Source organism: Halichoeres trimaculatus, unplaced genomic scaffold (genome assembly GCF_033239565.1).
Source record: "Halichoeres trimaculatus isolate MK-OKI-2021-1 unplaced genomic scaffold, fHalTri1.1 fHalTri1_scaffold_13, whole genome shotgun sequence".
NCBI classification, from domain to species: domain Eukaryota; kingdom Metazoa; phylum Chordata; class Actinopteri; order Labriformes; family Labridae; genus Halichoeres; species Halichoeres trimaculatus.
Genome location: NW_027437191.1, coordinates 22076438 through 22098452, shown reverse-complemented (window position 1 = coordinate 22098452; position 22015 = coordinate 22076438). Strand labels below are relative to the sequence as shown.

Here is a 22015-nt window from a genome sequence, read left to right as displayed (position 1 = left end):
AGACTGGTAAGTCACACAGATAGCTTGATATGACAGCTAACCATTAAAGGACACCAAATGATATTAGCACAGCCTTAACTAGCAAGCCAACAGATGTAAAAAAAAAAAAAAAAAACTTTTTTTTTTTGGACATTTTTGCATATCAAAGTTGCATTACTCTACCTAGGACTGATTTCAACAACAGTTAAATAAATAACAGTAGCGTTATTAGCAGTTTTTATATCCAGGCACAGAGTTTCTCATGTGTTAGCCCAGCATTACACAGATGGCGCCACAGAGCTATCTCATACTGTAAGTTGATTAACAGACACAAAAACTTGGGTCCATTAGCAGCTTTGAGAGCTGTGTAATCGGGTGGGTGTAAAGTGTTGCAATAGGAATGTCTTAGCAAAAACCTTAGCACTGCTAGCTTGCTAATGTAATGTCAGTAGTGTTGAGCAGGGTTCAGTAAAAGCATGTTAGCAGCATGTCTCCCTGCTGATTACACTGCTTGGGACTTGGCTTGTGGACCTCGGGGGGACAATGACCAAGACATAGAATCCTCAGTGCTGTCAAGGCCCTTTGGCAAGACACCAAACCTCTAACTCCTTTGGCCAATGATCGATGGCAGCCTCCACAGTCTGACATCTCTCCATTAATGCATGGTCATGTAGACATGTTTGTGCAAATTTGCCCCAGGAAAAGTTTTTTTTCTTTTTTTGTCAGCTGATCACTGCTTCACACAAGGTCCAGCTTAGCCAGCTGGAATTGTAACTAGTTTTTTTTAGGTAATGGTGAAAAGCCAAAGCATGGAACACAGTGACACAAGTTTTGACTCAGCTGAAGATGTAAAATACAAAGACGGTTATTCTTTGACTGGGGATCACTGGCTTAGCAGTGTAGGTGTTCACCCCATGTTTAGAGGATGTGGTTCTCTTGGTGGTGATTGCTGGTTGGACTTCTAGCCGTCTTAATTTGCTGCAATTCCTCCTGTGCTTTAAAATTCTGCCAATAATTGGAAAGACATTTGACTTTTAAAATACTCAGTTATTAGTCTTTCAGATTTATCTTCTTGTCACCTTGAAAATAACTCAACAAACATCCTTGAGCTACTTTCATTTGAAAGACAGACTGACTAGTTTTGCCATGCCCAGATCTTCTGGCATGATTGATAGATATGATTAAACTAGAGAGGCTCAGAGCCACACTACTGAAAAATTTCTGCAATTTCAACCTTTGCTGTAAGAAAGCCTGAAAGATGCTAAAACTTCTTGTTTTACATCTCGGAGCTTCATCTGGTTGTAGATTACAGTGAAAATGAGAGACTCGTGGTTGGGCAGTAACCTGCTGAAGCTTCAGTGAAGCTCTCTAAGAGTCCTGACATTCTTCTATCAATGCTTTTTCACATTGACTCCTTGAAGTGTGAGGTAGGATGAGAAGAGTTTAATGAGTGCTGTTCCTGAGACACCCACGTTCCCGTCCCTATTCACTCCGACTGTGCAGCAGGAGAGCAGTAAATTGTAGGCTAATGGATTTCTCTGACAAACTGAGAATGAAGTTGAAATGGGCACGCTCTGATCTATCAACGAAAATGCCAAGTGCTTTTTCCCCTCGTTGCCTCTTTTTAAATTATTCTGATTTAAACTGATGTGTCTCTTTGTATGTGATTCTGCTTTGTGGCCGTTTCAACAGCCAAGAGGAACATTTGGAAATAGCAGCTGCCAGTGTAATTTACCACTGGCATCTTTAGTTTGGATATATGACACTGGTGGTGTTGTTTTTGTGTGGTCTTTGGCAGCAATAATCAACAAGCAATTATGTTTTGAGAGAAGAAACCTGGTTAGGGACACAAAGAGCTCAGGGCTTATTGAGACGGGTAAAAAGTGAATTTTCTAACTTCTGAATCCTCTAACTGGATTTCTGCTGGAGCAAAATGAGAGGAACATCTGAGATTATTTACAATCTCTGTTGAGCATGTGTAGTTTTGAGCTATGATAACAGTGATAGCAATAGTGATAATGTTCTTATCTTAGCTAAAGGGAATCCAGCTGAAGAGTTGTTTGATATTGCAGTAGTGACACATTTTCCTGTAGGCAGACTTGACTCCCATAGGTGACCAAGGAGGATAGAAAATAATCAGCCTCCTCCTGTGCTGATTACTCTCTCTCTGCCAGGTATGGATGTGTCTGGCTTTGAGATGCGAGGTCAGCTCTGTTGGTGTCCCTGGCTGGAGGCAATGAAAACTCGTCTGGATTGATTATTGCCCAGGGAGTGTTTGGCCTCAGCTCACTCTCAGCTGTCTGTGGACTCTCGGCTCTCTGCCAGGCTGGAAACTCAATCAACAAGTTCTTATAAGAACTTTGGCCTCCCAACATTTCTGCCTCAATAATATCATCATTTCAACTTTGTGTTTTGAAATAATAAAAGTTGAGAATGCAGGGGCACGAGCTATCACAGCGTACAAGCAAGGTTTGATCAAAATAACACCGAACTTCTTCAACTGATAGAAGACGCCCTTTGGGAGGATGTGAACCAGCGCCACTCTTTTGAAGCAACTCTTTGTGTGTACAACAGAACGGTCCTTAGAAAATCTTGAAATCCTGAGGGGGAGCTAAAAATAGGCCCTGACACCTGCAGCTGTTTGTCCTTTTTGGACTCCAAGAAGGGACAAAACTTGGCTCTGAATGCCCTTTTTCTTTAGATTTCACCTCACAATGGATGGGATATGTAGCAGATAATTTATGGTTGGCAGGTAGTTATGGGATACAGACCCCAACACAAAGTGGAAGGTTCTTGCCCCCCTGATTTTTCCATAACTGCATTTTAACCATCAAGACTAGGGTCTAAATTCAGCTCTGTGATGGTTATCTCTGTAAATGGCCCTACCTCGGGTGTAGTTCTTGTCAGATGGCCAGGGACTTTGCTTGGCCAGGCCTGCAAGCTGAATGTTTTTGATTGGTGGGGCATCCATAGTGTTTTTATTTCACCCTTCTTCCACAACAAGCTGATCCCCAGCTGTGATGGACTTGATGTAGTACCTCCTAAACAATGGTCTTCTTTGAGCCTGATAGTGTGATTTAGGGCTGCAACGATTAGTCGACATAATCGACTATGTCGACGAAAAAAAATCATCGACGCAAATTTTAATAGTCGACGCGTCGTATTATTGTTTTTATTGTGGTTGTCACATGGTGAAATCAAATACCAGGGGGTAATACTCATTTGTAACTTCAGTTCACACCATGAGGTGCTGTGTTATTGGATACCTTTATGGGAAAAGATCACTAAGTTCATACGTGAGGAATATTGATGAGGAAAAATCCCCGCTTCCAGAGAGCGCTGTGCGCTCTGACGGAGGCTCTGACGAAGGCTCTGACGGAGGCTCTGACGGAGCCTGTCAGCTCCCGGAGTTTAGCGTCTGATAACGTGATCTAGAGAGTCTCCTTCACTCTCTGTTACCGACAGTTTTTCAGGATCTAAGCGACAAACTAGTGTAAAAAATTCCCCTAACTTTTGAAAAGAGAGGAAATTTATCACTCTCAAGCTCACACTGCAGCGGTAACACTCAGCGGGGAGGAGGAGGGGCGGAGTGTGCATGAGCGAAGTGGAAGTAGCACATGTAGAGAAACAAAACTTAACGCGTTGTCATGGAGAGCTGGGAGAGAGTCAGACGGGATCATACAGAGAGCAAAGCCCCAATGAGCAAATAAACATTAGAAAACAAGGCCAAAGTCACTAATAAGCGGTGTGTCCAACACTGCGTACAACAACTTAATTTCCCTGTTACCTGCTTCATTCAGTTTGAGATTTAGCCTATTTATTTTTTGTATAGCCTAGTACTTATATTTTTTCACGTCATCATGAATGAAATAAAGACAAACAAACAAACAAACGTGACACAGGGCTGACCAATCAGAGGAGAGAACCTAACTATGGGTAAATGCAGTAAAAATGCAAAACACAGGTTGAATTATAAAGGTCTGCACCTTTTAAAGGCCAAATTAGGTTGAAACTCAAAATAATCGTGATTAATCGACTAATCAAAAAAATAATTGATAGATTAGTCGACACTAAAAATAATCGTTAGTTGCAGCCCTAGTGTGATTATGTTTCTGTCAGCTCCTGGTGTTCCATTTTAAAGAGTGACCCTGTGAACTGGAGACTTTCAGCTGAACGTGTCAGTGGATAACCAGTTTACAACAGTTTTGCAACCTCAAAGTCAGCTACCAGCAGGCTTGTTTTTAAGCTGAAACACAGCTCTCTGTCGTGCTGCTGTGATTGGCTTATTGAAACGGCACTGCCACTTGCACTTGTCTCCTTGTCTCTGTCTTTGTTGTCGTACTGCACTCTACTGGTCTGGCAGTGGTTTGCAACTACCTTTATTTTGAACCCTATGCATCATTGTTCAGTTTTAGACAATCTACCCAGGTCTCTTCTTTTGAAACGCAGACAAACAACAGGCCACAGGAACACTTCATGTCTTTTCATATCTTACCAAACTAAACCTGTTTTCCATTTTGCTACACAACCACACTATTTAAGTTGTCATGAAATTTTCAGTCCTCCAATTTCTGAGTAGTACCACAGAGTTCACCTCTGTGTTCCTAATTCTCTCTTTTTGGCAGTAAAAACTGTAGCATTCACAACAAACCAATGGGGCTGAGGGAGACTTTAATTAGCACAATAGCTTTCTGTTGTTTCGACATCAGATGCTGAATTAAATGCTGCTGGAATTACTTCCTTAAATCTAGCTAGAGAACCCTCAGAAAGGCTTCATTTTGTTAACTGAGAGTATTTTGGTAAAAGCGGTCAAAAGTGACTATAAAAGGATCAAATAAAGGATTTGAAGAATGAGCACTAATAGAGCAGTGGAAATTGTTTTTTTGATTCAAATATGTGTGCAGAAGTTCTCTGCATGCCTACTCAGATGTTTTCAGTCATGAAGGTAAGAGTCAGGATTGGTCTAAGTATGGGACAGGTTACACCAAAGTCATGAAACTCTGAGTTCTTATAAAATGATTCAGGTGCAAGTTTCCCTGTCTCTTAAAGTCCTCCAAAGTCCCAAAGTTATTGTCAGACCAGCTTTCATGAGATGAATCAAATTGCTTCCTGTGCCCAAAGGCAGGCAGGACAGGAATTAGCACTGGCAAGGCCATAAGCATAAAGTGCCAGAGTTAATGGAGCTTTGCAGGAGACAAAAGTCAAACAGGGTATCAGCCATCCCTGAAAAGAAACTGAGTGGAGAAATGAGAGCTAAACTTATCAGCATTGAAGGCTTTTCTCCCCTTCTTTCCTCCCCTTCTGTTCACCTCTCTTTGCTGTTCAAATATTCTTTTAATAACTCTCCCAGGCAAGCTATCACACATATTGCATTGCAAACATAAATCCAGATAATCTCTCAGTCCTGCTGCAGTCCAGTGTGTGGCCTGTTGCTCTACTGTTGCCCAGGGCACCTTGTCTTCCCTACAGCAGGTGTCATGTCCCAAAGGTGTTTTCCATACAGAGGGAGGCTGAGGCTGTAAACCCTCACTCCCTCTGCAGCCAGAGTAGTAGTAATCCATCTCTTCTTTTCATCCAATTATTTTTTACACAATCCTATGCCATCATAACTAACAGCTAACCTATTCACACATGCAGCACATAAAAAGTCTTCCTGCTGTAATTTATGGAAGGTATACCCTTGTAATAGTTGTGGTAAGCTGATTTAAAGGATGATCCTTGACTCTGAAAGATAAATTGCAGATAGATTGCTGTTGCATTGGCTAAGGCAGATTTAAACAAAACTTATTTACATTTTCCTTCATCTGTTCAACAGCTTTGCTAACAGAAGGCATTATTTCACCTTGTAAGAGTCAAAAAGGAAAGGAAAGTATAAGTTATTGCTCATAGTAAGTCTCAGAGAAGGACAGTTAATATCACTGAAAATAGGTGTACGATCATTTACACGCTAAGTTCAGCATTTGTTAGTCTGAAAAATGAACATCAAATCCAACACCAGGTCCCAGTTTGTGTATGCAAGTTACAAGTCAGTGGAACGTGGTGCAGTAAAGTTTACTTATTCAAAATTTCTGTTAACTTATTGTTTATAAACTGTTTCTTTGTCATGTGATGCTTTTTATGACGTGTGCTGCTGCTTCTTTGCCCGTCTCCCTTGTGAAGGAGATCCTGATCTTAATGGGTTATTTAACTGTTTAAAGAGGCTGTTAGGAGTTTCATAGTGATCTTCAAAAAGTCTCCCTTCTAGATATATGCCTGATCATAATCCACACTTTAAAATGAGATTGTCTGCACCATTATAGGTTATTTTGAAATACTACTTTGTGGCTACCTGATTGAGTTGATCAACATCAACATCACGCTGGCTGACAAAGTTTAGCAGTGAGAAGAGAGATATAGTTTTTCTCTGCTTGAAAACAATTTCTTGCATTAATTTTGTAGTGATGGTGGACACTGGAGATCTCAGACAGAAAAAGGACAGAAGGGCAGAAAAAAGCAAAACGGGAGAGTGATACTGCCAGAGCTAAAGGCTAAAAGGGCTAAGCTGTCTGCACAGGTTACGTGAGCTCTGCTTGGTAGATGACTGGCAGGACATAACCAGGATTTACTAACATCACACAATACAGACACGTCTTAAAGCATTGGGCTGTCAGTAGCACTAAGTATGTATGACTGCTGAACTACTGTACAAACTGGCAGCTTGCTTGTTGTCATGTTAGCCTACGGCTACGTCATAGCACCTGTGCTAGTAACACTACATATAGCTGGCTATGTATGGTACAAACTTACAACGTTTGCTTGTTGTCACGTTTCAAACGACAGGGATATGTAACTGCACTGGTTAATACCTTATCTCTTTGCGTTGTATCCGGTAAAACAAACACATGCCTGGTTAAAAGTCACATCTTTACATCAGAATGTGTGAGACTCCAGGCCAGAAGGTGGTGAGGCAATTCAGTTAAAACAGATCCTCTTCATAGCATCTTTAAATAAAGTAAATCCATCTGTGAAGAATTATTGGATGATTATTGAACTAATTTTTAAACCATAGGAGATCACAGACATCGTGACTTCAGAAGATGAACAAACATTTTGCATGTACATTCGCTGCAATGTTTCTGAGCTGTTAAAGAGCACAATACCGGCTGATGACGCTCTCTACTGTGCTCCTCTCACTGGTCACTACAGGTGTTCAATCACTGACACTGTGACCTGGATTCCCAATGGACGCACCATACTTGAAGACTACTTAGACTAATTATAAGTTTGTACCAAGCTGCAACCTTTCAGTCTTGAATTATGAAGCCTTTGCAGAAGTACTTAAAAACTGAAGGTCTTTGAGAAAAGCTTAAAAGTGAACACATTAACAGCCTGGTCCAAAATGGTTTTGCTCAGGGTAGAGAATAGCCTTCAAAACTCCAATTCAGAATAAAAACTGATAATTTCATGATTATTATACATTTACATACAAATGTTATTAACCAGACTATGGTCACGACAAGCCTCAAATCAGGCCAGGCCTCCTCTCATAAATGGTGGCCAACCAGATCTTAAATCGGGATAAAAACCTGTTTGTTTGCAGCCACTCTTAGAAATTCTGTGGGAGGAAGGAAACTCTAGTTGGAACTTCATTGGATGAAAGAAATGTGTCTAACTTTTAAAGCCAGGACCCATCATATCCAAAAAAAAAAGAAAAAAGACACTGAAGTCCGCTTTTTCATTCACTGGTGTGGACCATGTAGTGTATAGATAGACTCTTTTACTCTATTAACTCAATGATTTGATTCTTTATGTCATTCTGGTTGGTTATTGGTAATGAAAACACAACATAACTCATCACTGATGTACAAACAAGATGATTTTCATTTTATGGGTGAGGCTCTGAGCCTCGTAAATTGCTCAGGGATGGTTCGGGCTATCAGGCCGAGAAGCACCAGCAGTCAACTGTGTCAAAGCCATCCTGTTGTCATTACACTTCCATTAAGAGTCACAGGGCCCTGCTGCCAGAGCCACTCAGCTGAAACTGGTAGGAACCATCATGGCTGTCACGAAGCCATCAGATGTGACCTTCAGAGGTAAACCTGTGCACTCTGCAGTCAGAGGGCTTCGCTGCCTCTGCAGGTCATTACAACCACTCTATGAGGAGGGGGATCCATTTTGTGTGTGTGTGTGTGTGTGTGTGTGTGTGTGTGTGTGTGTGTGTGTGTGTGTGTGTGTGTGTGTGTGTGTGTGTGTGTGTGTGTGTGAGAAACTTGTAACTGCTTACACACACACACCCCCATCATTCTGATTGATGTCACTACATTGCATATTTCTGGTGAAACTAATTTGACCTTTGCCAGCACGGCGTAGCAATCCTCTCTCTGAATCAGGAAAAATGCTAATGCCAGACAATGAGACATAAAACTGAATGTGGGATTAATGCTGTATTTTATTGCATCAGTCGTATGGGGGAGCATGTCTAAGCTGTGCGTGCCCAGACTTTATTGAACAATTTCCACAATCTGCAAGATTCATTATCAGAAGCTTTTAAATGCATATTTTTCCAAAGGTCGACATGGAATAGTTAGCCTCTTTGTGTTACTGAAAACTTACTTAAATTATGTATTATTTTGTACAGCAAAGAGCTCAGGTAGTGCAAGAAGGAAGTCGTGCTTACAACACTTTAGGCCGTACATGTGTGGTGGATTTTTGTAAGACAACACAAAGCCCTGCAGAATCCATCTAACCAGTCAACCAGCCTTACAACAAACACACTCAGACGTGTGGGTGAACATACATGTGACAGCTGAGTGAAGTGTGACTGTGTTCGTTCTGAATGACTGTGTCTGTGTTTGTGTTTCTGCTTGGAGGGCAACGCAGTGGGGGCAGATTTCATCAGACTTATTGCGGGCCTCTGTATTTAGCCCCCTGTGGGGGCAGTGGGACGTCTGATTACAGTGTTATCACCACACGTTAGCACGGAGCAGCACGGGGGCTGGCAGGCAGCCTGGCAGACAGGTGGGGTGTGGGGTTACACGAACGGTGCTGCTGATTGTGGTTTAATGATTCCCTATGGGCAACAAGATGGCCGTCCAGTTCTGCAGAGCAGCTTTATGAATTCCATCGTCTCTGTCCCTCAGTAATCTGTTTATTGTGTGAGAGGGTTTCATCCTCACTGCAGTCTTGTGAAACTCTGAGGGAAGCTTCTGATGGAAAGAGATGTAGGAGCGTAACGAGAAGAACGGGATTCTTGCACACACTTTTCGATCTAACTGAACTGATCTGGGACAGTTTATGAATCCTGCACTCGAAGCCAATCTTCAGATATGCGCTAACTGGCAAGTTTACTGAAAAAAGTACTACCAAAATTTTGTGACAATCATATAGCCATTCAACTTCAAACTATAACATATTGAAAAGGATTTCCTGCTCCAGCTCCTAAAAAATAAGGTCTTTGTGTTGCCTTTGTCACTGGCGATACGGTCAGAGAACTTAAGGACCTTGCCAGCATTTAGTTGGCCCCAATCACGATCTTCAAATAAACCAGTTTAGTTTTCCATCAGCAAGGAGCCAAGTTGGAGCCAGGTCATTGTGTCACCATAAAACGTCAGAACACCACTGCATAAGTAGTTGTTTACCCAAGGACACACACACCATATGGAAGCCCACAAAACAACAATGGAGGAGCTCATCCTATACATGCACTGCTGTTTCAATTTTGCCTCCATTAAAACTTTTGAATGAGAAAATCGTACAAATTGAGACGACTCACTCTGTTTTCCATCACTCATTGTTGGCAACAATAGCCCCGCCCTTGGACCTTGATGTAGTCTGTGCTTTGCTCTTGCCCAGCAAAGCGTAGGCACTAGCCAAGCAAGAACCCGTGCTAAGTCAGGCACAAGCCTAAACATAGCACTAGCACCAGCTCTGTCAGCCTCTGTCTGAAACGCTTCATTTTAGCTGCTATCTCTTAAAGGCTCCCCACTCCACAAACCCACTTCCTTCTGACTAGCTGGCTATCTTGAGGCTTGTCAGGGGCAAAGCTATGGCAGACGTTGGTGTTTGAGGCCCTCCCCTTCAATGTTTCATGAACCAATTAGGAGATCTCAATGTGATTATGTGATCATTTCAGCAAGTCTCCTGATATTCTCATTAAGATCTCATCAAGATCTCGGGCTATTTGTTTTAAATCAAAGCGTTCTGAGCCACTCACAGACAGGTTCTGGGATTTCTACAACATATCAATATGTGGAGGTTTGAAAATTCACATACATCCAGCATCCATGTCAAAAGAAAAGCTAAATGAACAGAAACATATTGGAAGATATGTGGGTATTTACCAGCAACCAGTTAAATATTAAAAAGATAAAACACAATCTGTTGACCAAACGCAGCTTATTCCCCGCTTCACAACTTTCCACCTTAGTACAATCAACTACAGACAGAAAATATTGATTTAAAGATGATGGATTCACACAACCAAGAAGAGTCCATCTTATTCAAACAAAACATTTCAATTTAAAGGCAGGTTAAAAATTTGGCCTCTTTTACTTAAACCAAACATTTCCAGCGAAGATGGATTGGAATAAAGTAAAACAAACTGGCTATGAAGCAAAAGAGGTTTCACATCTAAAAATTTCTTGGCCTCAGACATGCCGCTGTCCCTGATATGACCAGTTAGAAAACAGCAAGTGGTATAAGAGTGTAAGTGGACCACGACATCCAGAGTGAGTCACGTCCACTTATTGGCAGAGGCCACAATAACTCTGACACCCGAACACATGCACAGAAGCAACAAAATCCCTGACCCTGAAACAGCTGCAATTATACTCTTTGAGCACAAAGAGAAACCTGTGGGAGAGGAGAGTGACAAGGCCATCACTGAGGCTGTAACGAAGCAGGTATACATCCTGCTGGGAGAGAAAATGTCAGCTGTGGCCCTGAGGGGAGGGAAGGTCTGTGCACGGATCCTGTGGAACACATTTTGAAAGAAAAGAAAGAAAATGACGCGCTTTGAACCATGCAGGTCTCAGCCTTCTACACAGTGACAGTTTAACACGCTGCAGATCGATATCAGGCGTTCTCAAGGTCAGAGGAACATGCAGACTGGCTGCTGACTGATGATCAAGAAAACTATCTGCAGGAGGAATATTCTCAACTTGATATCTTCAAAACGTGATATGACACAGTTCAATCATCACCATGTGATTTAGACAGAAACACAACTTTTATTCCTTGTTCTGACCATTTTGTTTAATAAACCTGGTAAGGTTACCTGGAAATGCCAAATAAGAACATCAGGCTTCTCAAAGGACTGATTAATTCATTCTCACAGAAAGGCAAAGTATGTGATCAGACCAGTCACAAGAGACCATTCACCGATTTGGCTCCCTTCAAAGACACTCTGCTAAATCTGCATGTACCTTCACTCCATCCTTGATAATCACACTGATTGCAACATGTTCCTCTCAGGGCTTAAAGAGGCTCTCACATACCGACAAGAAACACTCAGAGGAAAAAGTCAAGAGACAACAAAAGAAAGAGGAGTGAGTGAAAGAAGTGGCTGATAGCTGCCACCAAAAAAGGTTGTCATATGAATAAATATGGGTTTAAAATGAGGTGAGTCAGACCACTGAATATGTTGTGGCTGGACTTCAGGTGGCAGAAATATAAACTCACTGCAGTTTTCACAAGTGTTTTTGGAAAATTCTGGACTTTGGATAAACAAAATTAAATTCTCTAAATGATGCATTCATCCACTGATGTGAGCAAATGTGTCCCCTGACTTGAAAAATGAAGTTAGTTTGCTCCAGGCTGCTGTTGGTTTCTTGAATAGCAGAAAAATTGAATTACGGACAGTGAAGCCAAGTTTGAGCTCTACCTCTGGGCTTAAACTGATTCAAAGAAACTTAATCTGCATTTTAGGTCAATGAGCTGTTTTCCAATTTAACACATTATATCTGAAGAGACTCATTACCCACACGTCTGAGTTGATCAGTATGCAGCACCTTACATCAGGATCATCCCTCAATATGAAAGGCAAGTTTTTCATGATGGCCTTTCAGGAAAAGATGTGCTGAACATCATTTTGCTGCTTAAGGTTTCTACACATCAAACATTTCAGATACAGATTCCTGAGGGAGTAGTTTTATAAAAAGGCAGAGCACCGCAGACCAGTGTATTCAACTCACTGTGATGCAATCTGAATCATGCACCTCATACTACATCTGCACCTTGGGTGGAAAAGATACAGCTTGTGACAGCAGCTCAGAAAACATCTGACTAACACTGTGCTGGAAGTCTTGTACTAGAACTGTTAGAAGTTAAGAGGTTTTATAAATGTGATGACAGAGAAGGAAAGTGAGATGTGGTCAACTTTATTAATCACACAAGAAATTGTTTTGCTAAAGTAGAAAATTAATGAAAAGTAAAAAATAAAAACTTAGTATTTAGATAACAAATAAAATAAAATCTAAACAAGTTTCTGATTAAAAAGAAAGTGTCAAGCGGAAATCCCAATACAAAGTATCTAAGTCAAAACAAATGAGACAAATAAGACAAATAAAAAAAGAGTGTGTCAAATGACTTTTATTCAGAAAAGTGGTACCAAACCGGGATGTAGATGCAGCTTTTAGACAGTAGTACACCCTGATGTTCCACCATCTGAAGATGTTTCATGCTCTCTGAAACAGCTTCATCTGGCAACAATGGCTTTTTCACAAGTGCTTGTCTACTTTTAAGTGTCGACAAATCAATTTGCAGTGAAACAAAGCACGATCAAAACAAGCACGGGCTGAATATTGTTTATGCTAACAGACAAACTGTAGTTTTGCGACACCTGCTTGTTTATGATGTCATTTGCATTGAATAGCCTTTACTGTACTGCCCTCTTTTGGTGTGGTGGTGTGATGCAATTACCTTTATTTTTTTCTCCCTGGCCTAATTCTACACAACCGACTTGAGTCTTTGGCCCTGAGTGGAAATGCAAACAACAAGCTATAGGAGCCATGTAATTCCTGAGGATCCTTTACTGGGATCTAAAAGTTCCATGGCATTTCTGGTCCAAATCTCCTTATGCTAGCTTTGTTCTCCATTTAATACAATAGTCAAGCTAGCTGCCACCCTAAAAACACATGGATAATCTTTCTCTCATTCTCTTTTTTTTCTTGTTACCCCTGAGTAAGTCTTCACAGACTCACAGTGAGATGTTACCGCCCTCCTCGAGAACATTGATTGAAGTGTAATCTCTCGTGTTAAAAATGAACTGTCTTGTGCGGCTGTGGAGATGATTTCCATGTCAGTCTGCAGCAGCTCATTTCTACCATTAAAAAAATCCTTTGAGTTGCTGCTGTGTATTTTTCCTTCCCCAAGGGGCCTCAGCAAACCAAGGATGCAGCATCCTGCATTTCATCATTATTAATTTGTGAAAACATCAGTCAAATATTGACACAACTATAAAACAGCAGCACTTGTGAATTGTGTCGTTAAGTCCTCCAGAGGGCCCAGTGAGATGTGTGTTTCTTTAACGGAGCTCTGTATATGCTTTGATCTGTGCTTTGTGTAGGTGTATGTACAGTGCCATCTAAGGTAACTGTTCCCTCTAAGACCAGGCTCTGATTTTAGCAGAGCACCTCTCCTCTCCTGCAGAGTCTGAATCCCTGAGCTGCTGCTGTCTGTGGAGACGATCAGAGTTTAAAGATTACACTGCCAGGGGTCACACCATAGATAACTCTGCTCTTTGCATTTCATAACATGACTATTTTCTCCTCTCTGGTATATTTCATATCTCTGTGACTGTACTTTTGTTATCTTTTATTTATATTCTCTGACATCTGAGAGCAGAAGTCTCGTCTGGGTTTCTCTCAAAATTACATTTTCAGATATGAGATAATAACACTTTATGAAATGTTTTCAAAATGCATTTCAAAAGACTTCCAATAAAGAACATTATGAGCCCACCATCTTTATTATGGTGCCAGTGAAATGTTCGCTCTTTAAATGTATGTGTCACTGTCCTTGTGCTTTTATAGGTCTATATGGAATAACACCAGGACCATGTTGTATAATATCACCCATGAATAATGCATAACCTTTCATACTTTTGATACTCTCTTATAAACTGTGTGAGGGTCTGGAAACTAAAACACCAAAAGCTCATAAAGCCTTTTATAAGTTCATATTTTTCTATATGAATTATTAAAACAAGATGAGACTGGTATTAAAGCTCAACATTATTCACTAAAGCTCAAAGAAAGAGATTAATGAGCACAGATATATGAGGAAGTTATTTTTTAAAGAGAGTAGTACCTCACTTGCTGTGGGGCCCTCACATGTGGAGTAATAAAGCAGGCACAGAATTAAACACATTATCATGCAGCTAATGAAAGTACAAGTAGTAGAGAGACATAAACACAAGAACCCACTGCCTTTAATTCACTTGTGTTTTTCATAAGTGAATTATGCTCTACTTATGTGATTTCATTTAGCTCCCCCGCAACAAGCCTCCATCAGGTAATAAGAAAGCTCTGGGAGTTAAAGGTTCCTGGTTTGACTCTGAGAGTGAGTGCCTACCTGTTCATGTGAGTCTAAAGAGTGTTTTGATGCAGAGCAGGAGATAGTGCCTCCTTTAACTTTGAATTTCTACAACTTTAAAGTTTTTATTCAGTTATGAGACAAACTGAAATCCAGTTGGATGTCTCTGCATACCCCACCAAAGTAAACAAGACCATCAGCCCAGAGACTGTTTATGTGGAGTTGTTTCAAATCCCTGCAGCTGAGTAGAAGTCACTAAGGGGTGAAAAACCGCTCCCAGCACAGTTTTTTTGTTTTGTTTGATTTGTTTTACATTTCATGAAAGTAAAAACTTTTACCTGTCGTAAACCAAGACTTCACAGTCACACTCAGGTCAGTTGTATCAGAGAATATTCAATGCCAATACAAGAGCAGCAAGAAATAAGAGGTACTGCTTTGTCCACAGGGGGCGCCAAAATGGCTGCAAAGTGAAAAGTGTCCTTAAAGCCTAAAGAGGGGATATTGTGCTTTTTAGGCTTAACACCAGAGGTCTTCAACATTTTTCACACCCCGTTTTCAAGGACCCCCTAACTGAGTGTGCCATATTAAACCAGGGGTAGGCAACATTTTCAACCACTCAAGCCACTTTAAAACAGACTCATACCCAAAGTGCCAATACTTACTTTTTCATAAAGTCCATAGGAAAGTCTCCTTGAATGATTTTCCTTAGCTACGCAATGAGAAATAGTAGGACCTCCTTCTGTTACCTGTTTTTTAACAGTACACAGAGTTTTGATTGTGTGGCCCTTTTCTGCATACTTTGCTAAGACTGTTTTTGTGTTTTGTCTCAAAAAGACTGTGCACTTGATGTCCTAACATACCACACTTTAACAGCAAAGGGTGCATATTGCTGGAGCTTCAGCCATCTCTGGCAATAAATTTACACTTCTTTGTTAAAGTGTGTTGGAAAAAATGACTGGAACTTGGTTTGATTGCCTTGATAACACCGCTAAATGGAAATGATTGCAAGCTATGATGCACTTGCAAGACACATTCCCGCACTTGTAACTTCATGATTTCAATTTTGTATTTAACATTTGTTAAATTCTTATGTAAGAACATTTAAAGTGTGCTCAAATTCTTGTGAAGTGTTAAACAGAATACAACACAATAGTTTTATCACAATCAGTTTTATCAATAGTTTTATCAACACAATAGTTTTAGGCAACCTAGGGCCTGTGCCCTAGGTTGTATTAAACCGTGCGTTATATGAAACTGTGTGATTAGCAGAGAAGCAATGGAGGCAAGTTTTTCTCTGTCTTGAGGAGTTAGAAGTGAATACTGAGTGAACCTTTTTACAGTTTGAGAGAGCTGCTGTGTTGCTGAATGTGTCTGTTTCTGCCTGAAAGATAACATCTCTGGCCCCGTATATCCATTGATGGGTGTTCAAATGCAATGACTTAGGTGAAAATTGAAATATTTGGGAATGATTGCTTAAAGATACAAAACAATTGCTCGATCAACCAAAAATTCCACAAACCCCCTGCGCTACCCCATCAGACCCCCAGGGGCCACCTGTTGAAAACCTGTGCTTCATATTGTTTCCTTGGTACCTTTACAGTATCTACATGTGTTTTATAGCTTAAAAAAGTTTATACATCAGAAGTTTTTTCCCGCCCTGGTGTTTTAGAAAACCCTTATTTCAGCCTCTGTCTGAGATGCTTCATTTTAGCTGCTGTCTCTTCAAGGAGCCCCACTTCGCTCTGATTGGCCAGACCTCTGAAGGCCTGTCAAGGGGTAGAGCTTTGGGTAGACTTTAGTGTTTTGGGCCTACCCCTCTTATGTATCATGAAGAGGTTTGGAGATCCTTATGTGATGACTTAATCAGTATCATGAAGATCTGGTAAAGATTTTGCCATTTTTAGACTGGGCCATTTTGATCAGTTCACAGTCAGATTCAGTATGAGTATGCAGAGGTTTGAAAATCAGCACACAGTCTAAACATCTAGTATTGATGCTTTATATGTTTAAAATAAGGAAAAGCAGAATACCTCTTTAAGTTTAGCAAATTATTTTAGGTTGTTTTGATTTTTGTATAGATTTTGTAGCATTATTTCATAGTTGTAGTACAGTAATTCAGGCTATTATGAATAACAACTCCATATTTTAAAAATTCTTTGAAATTCTGGAACTTTTGGTTTGGGTAAATATTTGTGCCCCCCTTGGCCAATCAGTATATCTAAACTTTTAACTTAACTTCCTAAAGAAATCTTTTATTGAAAAGTTGACATCAACTTGGCTGTTTTTTTCTCTTCAATAGAAAAGGCAACATTGTGCCATGTGAATTCTCCACAGTAGGCACATTACTGTCTAGCACCTACCCTGTTGCAGTGGTGAGTGTTAAAAATGACTGTTCATTAAAAATCTCTCATTTCTGTTGACTCAGTTTCACTTTGCAGATCATTTTGAAACATCAGGGTTAATTTCCTCCAAAAAACCTCCAAACAGCTTTTAATGACAGCTTTAAAACACTTATCTCAGGAAGCGCCAACTGTTATTAACTTTTCCTGCTTTTTTCTATTAGAAAACACTTTTTGTTGTTTATTCTCAGAACTACAGGAGATCTTTTTATCTTAACCCCAAATAATGGCATCAGGGTGGCTCGTAAATACGGTTGTGAACACCAGTTTTGATCGCTGAGGCAGGAATAAATCGCTCGCAATGGTTGAAGCCACTAAAGTCATTTGGCCATCTGTCTCCACACGCCATCAACTTCTTGTTAGAATCACATTATTATATTGATTCTGAAGCTGCCTCCACCCTTCCTCATGGCAGACAGCCAGGATCTGTTTCTCTCAACCAGAGAGGGGGACAGGGTGACAGCAGACTGATGGCGAGGGAAGAACAGCAGAAGGCTTGTCAGATTGAATCTTCGGGCTGACTGGGAACATCTTTTATGGGGCGCTGAAGGCAGGGCGCTTTTTGAACTTCCCTTTTGTCAAAACTAGCTGCTATTGTGTCCTTTAGCAATGCTCTCAGCTAGCAGAACAGACCAAGGCTGGAGCTCTCATTCTGCAACCAGCAGAACTAGTCTGTTTAACAGAAGTGATCCAAACTTTTACACCTGCTGCTGTTTGAATACTGAAGAACAGTGTTCATTCAGGCAGCATGGGAAGTCATTGGTTATGCATAGCAGCTGAAAAGTGTTTCTAACTGAGTAGATATACTGCATGTCCTGCACTGTAAATAACCATGAATCAAATGCAGAGCCGGTACGTTGGATAGTCTGCAGTGTTTTCTGGCTCATAAGATGATAAGATTACATTAAGAGCACATTGCATCACTTACTTGTACAATGATTACAGCAGTAAGGCAAAACTGTTGCATCAAAATTTCACGTTTTTCTTCTTTAAAGAATTTGAAAAGAGATCTTTAGAGATCTGTGCAGCATAGCATTAATAGCATGTTCTGTCAATTTCAAGCACTGTGCATTGAAGTCTGCATGAATCTCTCATGGAAGTAGTCATGTAAGCTCTGACCTAGCGTGGGTGCCCGCTGGAATTGTACTCTGGCTCACATATTATAAATACACACAGGAAGCTAAAAGGGTCAGAGCTAGTTCACACAGTACAAGGAAACGCCATGTGCTCCACAGAAGATTGATAAATGAAGGTAAAAGTGTTGATGTCAGTGCTGGAAGTCTGCGCTAAGTAATGCTGTTATGTTCTCAGCTCTTCTTTTATGTGCTGGCTTCATAGATCAGGTGTAAAAATAAAACATATGTAGCTGCCTCTCTCTTTCAGGATTAGACTGTGAGTTTATATATAGCTGCTGAGCTGGGTGGTAGTTTTGCTTGAGCTGTCTCCAAAGCGACCAAACTTCTCACATCCCACTCTCTGACGCAAACAAAAAGCATCTGTGCAGCAAGGGGGTGTCAACATCAACAATCAGACCATTAGATCAGACTCTGATCTTATTAACATGGGTGATAAAAGAGTTTATTTGATATCTGTTCACCTGTGACAAGAGGCAAAAAGCTAGTTCTGTCCTGTTGGTCCTAATGTGGTGCTTAAATCAAAGGCTTTCACCTCAGTCAGTATCCAGACTTGCACTTAAAACTGTTTGCGAGCTTGTTTTATAATCAAGACATGCAAACTGACTTTTGTTTCTTCTTCTGCAGATTGAAGACATCGTCACTCGCATCCAGGATGAGACAGAGGGTGTTCCTATTAGAACGGTCAAAAGTTTCATGACCAAAATCCCCAGTGTGGTCACAGGTAAGCAAAGACATCAGTGTCTGGCTCTGAGTTATTTTTTCATCATCATTATCACCATTATCATCATCATCAACATCAACATCATCGTCATCATCACAACTCCCGCAAAAACACAGTACCATTCCTAACTTGTCTAATGAAACAGCTGTTTTTTAGGTGCAGTACATCCAAAGCGCTCCCCTGGTGGCCGTTTCATTGGTGTGTGCATGGTGTTAGAGGTCAGGGTTAAGATTAGAGGTCAAGGGGTAAGGATTAGTGGTTATGGTTAGGTATCAGGGTTAGGATTAATGGTTTGGTTTAGGTTTAGCAGTCAGGGCTTGAATTAGTGGTTAGGATCAGGGTTTCACTAACATTTTGGCTTTAAATTTACAGCTTATTACGGACCACTAGTTGCTTTACTTCCACAACAGTTTCACAGTCATTTACTTTACACTTTTTATAGGAACTTACTGTACATATTTTACAGCTGATTACAGCAGAACCACAACTTTACACCGAAACTTCATAGCTGACATACCCATAGAACTACTCTTAGGATATGGATAGGGAAAGGATCGGGGTTAAGATAAGTAGCTGTCTCCTTGTTGCATTGATTTCATAGAAAATTATACAGTAACATTTGTTAATATTTTACAGTATTTTTACAGTCACTTACTGTATTTATTTTTCAGTTAAGTACGGCTAAACCACAGGTTTATACTCTGCCTTTGGTTGCCATGTCCTTAAAAGTAAAGTAAAAGCTACTACTGTACAGTACTACAGTGATACAATGTAAATTCAGTGCAATATAGTACAATTTTACTGTGTAGGGTTGTGGTCAGGATTAGTGGTTAAGGTTACAAAGTTAAGTATTTAGCTATATATTTACAGTTAATTATTGGCTTCACTGATTTCGCAGAAAATTTAAAGTAATTTACTGTTAATACTTCACAGTGTTCCCCTGTAAACTTTTAAAGTCACTTGCTGTACATATTTACATTTAACTACAGTAAAACTAAAGCTTTATGCTGTAACTGTACAGATAAAATGTCTATAGAATTACTAACAATGCCTGTGAACTAATACAATATTTATTGTGAAATAATATAGTTAAACAGATGTAAAATTTTACAGTGTATGGTCACAGTTAGGACTAGAGATTAGGATTACATGCAAAGCTATAAAGCAGTTTATAAACATGGTGTAAATGGGTGAATGTAACATGTAAGCAAACAGGGCTTTAAGTTGTCAGTAGCTTGATATTAACAGTCCTTTCTTTATCAACAAAACAGATTTTAGGTGTTGTGAAAAAAAGTGCAACTCTGTTGTTCGTCTGCTAAGAAAAGTCCGAGATCAGGTTCATTTCTTTCTTCTTCACCTGAAAGTTCTGTTATAGCTTTTAAAGTGTTCAAATGGAAGTAATGGGAAGGAGTGACTGTGAAAGAGAAACCGGAAATAGTTTTATTTTGCACTTATGAAGGAGAGGTCTGAGAAATCACGGCCTGTTAAACCATTTGTTACTGTGTGTCTTGTCAAATTTTGTCTATTTTAAGAAAAATAATCCCCACAGACTATCAGAAAACGCATTTATTTGATGTGAAAAGAGAAGAGCTTGACCTAAACAAGTATGGATGCAGAAACAAGACCCTCTCACCCAAAAACATAATTTGTGTTGTAACTGTATTTGATTCGAGTTCTGCAGAGGCTGACGCTCTGTTACCTCTGCAGTTGATCACTGGAGAGTTTCTGAATAGCTGAAGGGGAAATGGGAGGACAACATATTATTAAGTGTTTGAAAAAGAAAATGTGAGAGTGGAAACAGAATGAGTAATGCTGCCCTCCTCCTACTGTCAAGGTGCCCTGGAGCAAAGGCAATCAGCCTCCGACTGTAGCAGTGAAGCTGTAGCTGGAGGTGTGTGAGAGCCTCACTCTGTCAAAGTTTCAACATAAACATTTGAAAAGGAAAAATAAAAACATTATTACCTACTCATACCTGACAGGTGGAGGATGGCCATCTTGCCTGCAGGCTGTAGCTGCATGGATTGATAATACAAGTCCTTTTCACAGGCTGGCGCCACAGTGGGAGGCTCTGACACGCCCCAAACAAATGATGGAAAAGAAAAAGGGCCATTAGCATTCTTCTCCCTTTCCTCGGTCCTCGCACTTACGGAAAATGCATTACCCCAATATGCCATAAGCAGAGTGTGTCAATAAACACAATTACTACAGCGCGGGAGGATGTGCAGAGCAGCAGCTCACATGCTTGCAGCTGAGTGCCGAGGGCCAGGAAACTAATGAATGATGAAGGATTAAACGCCCCCTCCCCCGGGACTCCAAGAAAGCAAAGGAGGAAAAGCAGAGGAGATGATACCAAATCTCCAGTGCTTAGAAAATAATCTTTTTAGCTTGTTTATAATTCAATTCACATGAAATCATGTCTGTAAATAAAACTCTCCCAAGTGCCAGGAGCAGGAGGGCGTTTTATGTTGCAAAAATGTTAACAGCAGGTTCTTTTAAAGACAATAGGATGAGAAAATAAGACAAAAACAGAGTTTGCCTCAATAAATCTACAAGCTTAGATTGTTTTCAACCCACAAAACACTTCATCCTGAACTTGTATTTCTTGGAAGTTTTATTAATCATCTAACTTTTTTATGGTTTAAAGTTTAAGGTAAGGAAAAAGTTTTCAAACTTAAGCTTGATGTGTGGATAAGAAATTAAAGACATATATATATATATATATATATATATATATATATATATATATATATATATATATATATATATATATATATATATATATATATATATATATATATATATATATATGTACACATAATATCTTCCAGTCTTAAATATATTTTTCTACTTCTCACTCTATCTGTTCCAGGCTCAGATATTGTACAGTGGCTCATGAAGAACCTTTCCATCGAGGATCCAGGTAAGATTTGTGCCGAATTTTATGACTTTTTAAAGGCAACCATTCCCTTTCAACAACCACATAAAAGAGATGATAGTCATATCGAGTCGTATTAAATGTGGAAGTCAAATGTCCTCTAAAGGTGGTTCTTCCTAGATTCAGAACCTAATTGGCCTTAATCATGAAGAAACAAACATCAATATTTCAATTAAAGGTGCTGGGAGGATCAAGTTTTGTAAGAGTAATACTGAATGGAGAAAAAATTGGAATATTGATGTTTGCATGTAACAGTAGCATTCTGTTTTTGCTTTTTTGAAATAGAGATACTGGATATTTTGCTGTGAATGTGTTGTTCTGTTGACCTGACCTG

General features: G+C 40.0%; 1 protein-coding gene across 2 annotated transcripts in view; it reads left to right on the top strand.

Moving 5' to 3' along the window:
- The window catches only part of LOC141801765 (regulator of G-protein signaling 6-like), a 111754-nt gene that overhangs the window by 65581 nt on the left and 24158 nt on the right, over nt 1–22015 (top strand). For both annotated transcript variants that reach the window (XM_074685013.1, XM_074685012.1), the window contains exons 3-4: nt 18650–18746; nt 21616–21666. In XM_074685013.1, coding sequence (XP_074541114.1) covers nt 18650–18746; nt 21616–21666 — 148 coding nt within the window. The remainder of the gene's footprint in view (nt 1–18649; nt 18747–21615; nt 21667–22015) is intronic.